This window comes from Benincasa hispida, chromosome 1, assembly GCF_009727055.1.
Source record: "Benincasa hispida cultivar B227 chromosome 1, ASM972705v1, whole genome shotgun sequence".
Lineage (NCBI taxonomy): Eukaryota > Viridiplantae > Streptophyta > Magnoliopsida > Cucurbitales > Cucurbitaceae > Benincasa > Benincasa hispida.
In genome coordinates this window covers 17,826,750-17,832,321 of record NC_052349.1, presented here as the reverse complement: position 1 = coordinate 17,832,321, position 5,572 = coordinate 17,826,750, and the positions used below count along the sequence as shown (strand labels likewise).

General features: G+C 38.9%; 1 protein-coding gene across 1 annotated transcript; it reads left to right on the top strand.

The window, feature by feature from the left end:
* The first annotated feature begins 222 nt into the window (after window positions 1–222).
* On the top strand, window positions 223–4,724 carry LOC120090607 (zinc finger CCCH domain-containing protein 34). Its single transcript, XM_039048328.1, has 7 exons — window positions 223–716; window positions 843–985; window positions 1,272–1,337; window positions 1,561–1,680; window positions 1,781–2,095; window positions 2,181–2,495; window positions 3,627–4,724. The coding sequence occupies exons 1-7, from the start codon at window positions 629–631 to the stop codon at window positions 4,020–4,022; spliced, it is 1,443 nt and encodes a 480-aa protein (XP_038904256.1). The 5' UTR covers window positions 223–628; the 3' UTR covers window positions 4,023–4,724.
* Window positions 4,725–5,572: the final 848 nt, after the last annotated feature.

Below are 5,572 nucleotides of genomic sequence, written 5' to 3'. Positions count from 1 at the left end.
ATAATTTTTCAAATAAAATTTGAATGAAAATATAAATTGATAGATTAGTTTAGGATTTTATATATTTTTTTTTTATGCTAAATATAACCTGAAGAAATTTTTTAAAAAAAAAAAAAAAATGGAAAAGGAAGAAAAAAAATATTTTAGTGTTTGGCGCGTATAAAGACCAACCAACTCCGACACACAAAAAGAGAACCTCTCAAAGTTATGGAACATAAAGGAAGAGAGAGATGAAAAACAAAAAACGCTTTCAAAAGTGCTTCTCTTCTCTACAGAGAAAATTAATTTTAATTTCATTAATTATAAATTAAAAAATAATAATAATAATAAAAAAAAAGCTCAAAACAGAGATACTGTTGTGTAAGAAGCAAGAGAGAGAAGAAGAAAGAAGGGGGCAAAAGCAAAAACCCAGAAAATCCAAAAAGAAAGAAAGCGCTTCTTCTTCTTCTTCTTCCTCCTTCAGCTCCGTTTCTTCTTCTTCTACTTCTTCTCTCAAAGATGATCTCCATGTGATCGGAGCTTCCGTTCTTTCTTCTGCAACTCTTCAATCTCTTCTTCTTCTTCTTACACCCATTTTCTCTTCATCACTTTCCCTTCACTCATTCTCACCCTTACGGCAGGCCGTACCATGAAGCCGTACGGTCACTCTATTGAAGGTTCTCACTCCGATCCGTCACCTGAATGGACCGCTTCCGGACCTCATACACCCCATGGAGGTTACTGTTTCCACCCTGCATTCCGTCTTTCACTCTTGATTTCTTCAGATTTTCGTTTCGATTCGTTGTTTTTCCTGCTTTCTCGATGTTGTTTCTTTCTTTGATTTTCGTTTTCACATAATGCAGGCTCGCTTTGGCCTTTGGGATCCAGGGAAAGGGAATCGTACCCTGAACGTCCTGAAGAGGCTGATTGTATATATTACCTACGTACGGGATTTTGTGGATATGGCTCTCGTTGTAGGTTTAATCATCCCCGTGAGCGTACCGCGGTATCCTCTTTCGATCTTTTCTAATTTCTGTTGATTTCTTCTATTTTAGGGCTTCTTTTCTAGTTTGATTGGGCTTTAAGCTATTTGATCCCTCCAATTGCTCTACTTCACCTTCACTTCTAATCCTTTTTCTTAAGTTTATTTGTTTTTGTTTAATTCTGATTCTACCAAGATGCCCTTCTTTTTTCTTAAAAAAATGTTAATCGTTGAATTGTCGGCAAAGTGCTTCCGAACTTTTCGCCTCTTTTTTTCATTCGTTGATTTCGGTGGATTTCATGCTGATCAGGTTTTAGGAGGTTCTAGACCTGGTGGAAGAGAGTATCCCGAGCGAATAGGGCAGCCTGTGTGTCAGGTACTTCATTCTGGTGGTTCAATTGAATATCAAACTTTTGGTATCTAGTCTTCAATGGGATGACGTTGGGCAATGTGCGTTAATGAAATTCTTTGAGAGTGTGGGATGGATACTTGTGTGTTTATTTTGACTAAAATACGCTGTAATTGGTTGATTCATGTACATGAATAGTATTTTGTACATGGCTTGTCATTGATAATGCCGATCTTAATGAAATCTGCAGTACTATATGAGGACAGGAATGTGCAAATTTGGTGCTTCCTGTAAGTATCACCATCCTCAGCAGGAAAGAGGTTCTCTCAGCCCCGTGTCGCTGAATTTCTATGGCTATCCACTACGGCCGGTCTGTGTCTCGCATTTTTCGCTTGTTTTTATATTATTTGGAGCGTTCCAGGACGCGCATAATATTATAAGCTTGCTAACCTACAGGCTTTTGATGGCAGGGTGAGAAGGAGTGTTCTTATTATTTGAAGAGTGGACAGTGCAAGTTTGGTGCTACGTGCAAATTTCATCACCCAGAACCAGCTGGCTTGCAGTTTCCAGCACCATCACCCGTTCAGGTTACACCAATGCCACCTCCAGTGCCTGCACCCTCTGTTTATCCTCCTGTGCAGTCTCCATCTGCTCATTCGTCACAACAATATGGAGTAATACTTGCAAGGCCTTCATTGCTGTCAAGCCCATACGTTCCTGGCCCTTATGGTCCTATGTTGGTTTCCCCAGGCGTTGTTCAATTCCCAAGTTGGAGTCCTTACCCAGTATGAACAATTCTCTTACTCTTACTTGCCATTATGTCTCGTTTTATATCCTTGCACTTAACGGAGCTGTTAACTACTGGTGCAGGCACCTATGAGTCCAGTAGCCTCTCCCAGTGCTCAACCTTCTGTTGGATCAGGGCCACTTTATGGTCTGGCACATGTTTCGCCTTCTGCATCTGGCTTTGCAGGATCTTATCAACCCATGCCGTCTGCTGGCCCGTCAAGTACTAGCCAAAAGGAGCACTCATTCCCAGAAAGACCTGGGCAGCCAGAGTGTCAATATTACATGAGAACGGGGGATTGTAAATTTGGATCTTCTTGTAGATACCATCACCCACCAGAATTGGTTACTTCGAGGCCAAGTGTTCTCCTTAGCCAACTAGGTCTTCCTCTACGCCCGGTTAGTCTCTTTTGCACAAAGTCTCATTTGGATTAAAAATGATGCTTGAATTTATTTTTTTTGTCTACCTTATTTCTAGATTCACTCTTCCCTATCTTAATTATTATTGCCTATTGGATATATATAGTGATTGACATACGTTTTTTGCCCATTCTTCAAATGTTATTTAATTACAGAAAAGAAAAAAAGAAAAAGAAATTGCTCAATTCCAAAATTATTCTTGAGGTCATGGCTCAAGTCTATGGGAGAATGCTCAATGATCAGCCATACATTAGATGTACATGTTCCCTATAACTGATGACTTGAGCTATAGAATTGATGTTATAATGCTTTTCCGGAACTTGTTTGAATAAGTGAAGAGGGAACATATCCTTTAAGAGTAGTTTCATTGTTTAGTTGCAGCATTTGTCGTCAGGTCTCTGTTTGAGTTTTTAACGTAGGTCAAGCATTTGAAATATGTATTATATTCTGGAAAATTTTCTTCTTGTTAAGATTAAATTAAGGGGACCTTTTATGTCAATATGCTGTTGGATTGACCGCTGTGACTGAAATTACTTTTCATATAATTGTCATTATCTCTACAAGGTCTGGTTTTTTCATCTTCCTGAATCATATTTTATCTGTTTCCTCCTTGAGATCCATGTTGGAAGAGCTCAAATAAACTTCATATTACCAAATCAACTTGTTCCCTTTCCAGATCCACTGGGATCTTCCTTGTGGACTTTACGTAATGTGGCTGTTAGATTTCGGGATATGTAGTGCTTAAAGTCCCATACCTTTTCTGTGTAGTTAGCGCCGAGTTATACGCTATCCTTCTTGGAGAGGGAGAAGGAATTTGTTAATGGCAAACTTGTACTGCACTGTAATTTGCATGCTATGTCATGTGGCAAAACCTGTCAAACATCAATTAGATTTTAGTCGCCTAGCCTTCTTAATCTTCAGTTATACAGCTGCTATCTGTGCAAGTTAAATGGCTTGATTGAACTTATTATCATTGTTTCATATACTGCATTAATTTAGTTTAATCCATTGTCTGGTAGCCATCTGTCTCTTGTTTTTAAATGTTTGTACGGTCGTGGTTCCCTTTTTAGCCGTGTAGGCAGAATGGTTGCTAACACAATCTTTTTTCAGGGTGCTCCACCTTGTACTCACTTCATGCAGCGAGGAATGTGCAAGTTTGGCCCTGCGTGCAAATTTGACCACTCGATGGATCGACTTAGTTACAGTCCATCTGCATCATCTCTTGCAGATATGCCAGTGGCACCCTACCCTGTGGGATCAGTAGCCGGTACTTTAGCCCCATCATCCTCATCCTCAGAGTTGAGGCCTGAACATTTTTCAGGATCCAGAAAGGATTCTAACCCTTCAAGAATGTCTTCATCAATGAGCACATCTAGTGGATTGGTCGGTTCAACTACATCGAGGACAGAAATGCATTCTCATTCAAGTGTTCAACGGTCTTCTCAAAGTTCTGGCCCGTCAGTGGGCAGTACCTCCAGCACCACCAGTGTGGAGGGTCGTACTTGAAGCTAAGCTGCCTCAGGATCAAAACATCCTATTTTTTGCCCAAGCCCAAAACCAAAGATCTTTTCTTTTCCTATTACAATGGTTCCCATAGTCCAGGTCTAGCATACCTCAGCTCTGACCTTCTGTGTCCATACAATCCTTATATTTAAATTTATCTCAGCCTGAATAAGTTATGGTCAACCTAAAAGAATGTAGCAAATTTCGTACAGTCTTCTGCCTCTGCCTTATGAATAATCCTGAAAGCAGCGATAGCAGTTAGGTACCTTTGCATCACGATTTCCTTTCTGGAGTTTGTTGCCCATTTTTGCTGCTTTGATCAGTATTTTCCAAGACAAACAAAAGGGTCTGTTCCACGATGATTTCTTTTCGAGCTACGCTCTGCTTTTGCCCATCTCTTTCCAAGTTTTCCCATGACCAGGGCACAAGCTTTCAATTCGAATTGAATATGAATTTGAAGCTGTGTTATTCCCACTCGTTTTTTTCCCTCATTTATTGTGGAAAAAGATGTATTTAAGACTCTGGGAGTCACTCCAATGGCAATGTGATCTTGTACGGGATTTTAATATCAAGTTATGTAGTGAAACATTCATTGCTAGACTTGGCTTTGGATGAATTTACAAAGTTTACATTTCAAAAGAAACCTGCAAATTCTATAACAATTTCCTTTTTTCTTTTGCTTATGATATATTGTATTCCAGTGCAGTCCTTCCTTCTGAAGCCTTGTGAACTTTAGAGCTGAAATGATTTTTTTCCCTTCCTAACTTTTGATAATGTCTAGAAAAATACTACTGTTACAATACAGATCTCTTGTTGCTGTGGAAATAGGAGAGCAATGATGATGCTTTGCTTACCCAGCAATACTTGAGGTAATTCTTGCCCAAACTATCTCTTTCTCAAAGCAAGCAACATAGAATATTATTAATGTCTGGCTAATGAAATTACAAGACAAGTTTCATTGATGGGGGGGTTTATATTATTGTTTCTTGGTAACAAATAGACAAATCATGATAACATGCTCTGATGATATATGTCTGATAGTCTCAAAGCAGCTGTTGGTTCGATTGTTGTTTACCATTCTACTTATTTATTTATACTTTCTGAAAGAGAGGGAATCCAAATCTAAGCAATTCATATTCTGTGTTGAATCCTAGTCTTTTGTAAAGCAGGTTCCTGAGTTAGTTTGTCTTGAGGAAGGAATCTTTTCAGATTCAGATATCCTCTTCCTTTTCCCTTTTCTGAAGGTTACTGTTTGTTTCTAGAACATTCTAGAAGAGACCCCATTTTGCAAAAGTTAAAAGGACATGGAGACAAAAAGCTTCAAGCAGCAAAATAGGTGGAAAGGCATTTAAAAGGCGCCGCCACACAGGTGAGTTAGAGAATGGACTGAATGAAAAAACGTGGTGAAGTTGGTCTCTCTAAAATGCATTATAAAACTTTTGAAGCGGAAAGGCCTTTCATGATAGATGAGTCTCTTCTCTCATTTCTTTTTTAATTAGGTGTTATTCCAATGTGCTTCCATAGGATGGTCTTTTAATTTCTTTTTCTTTACT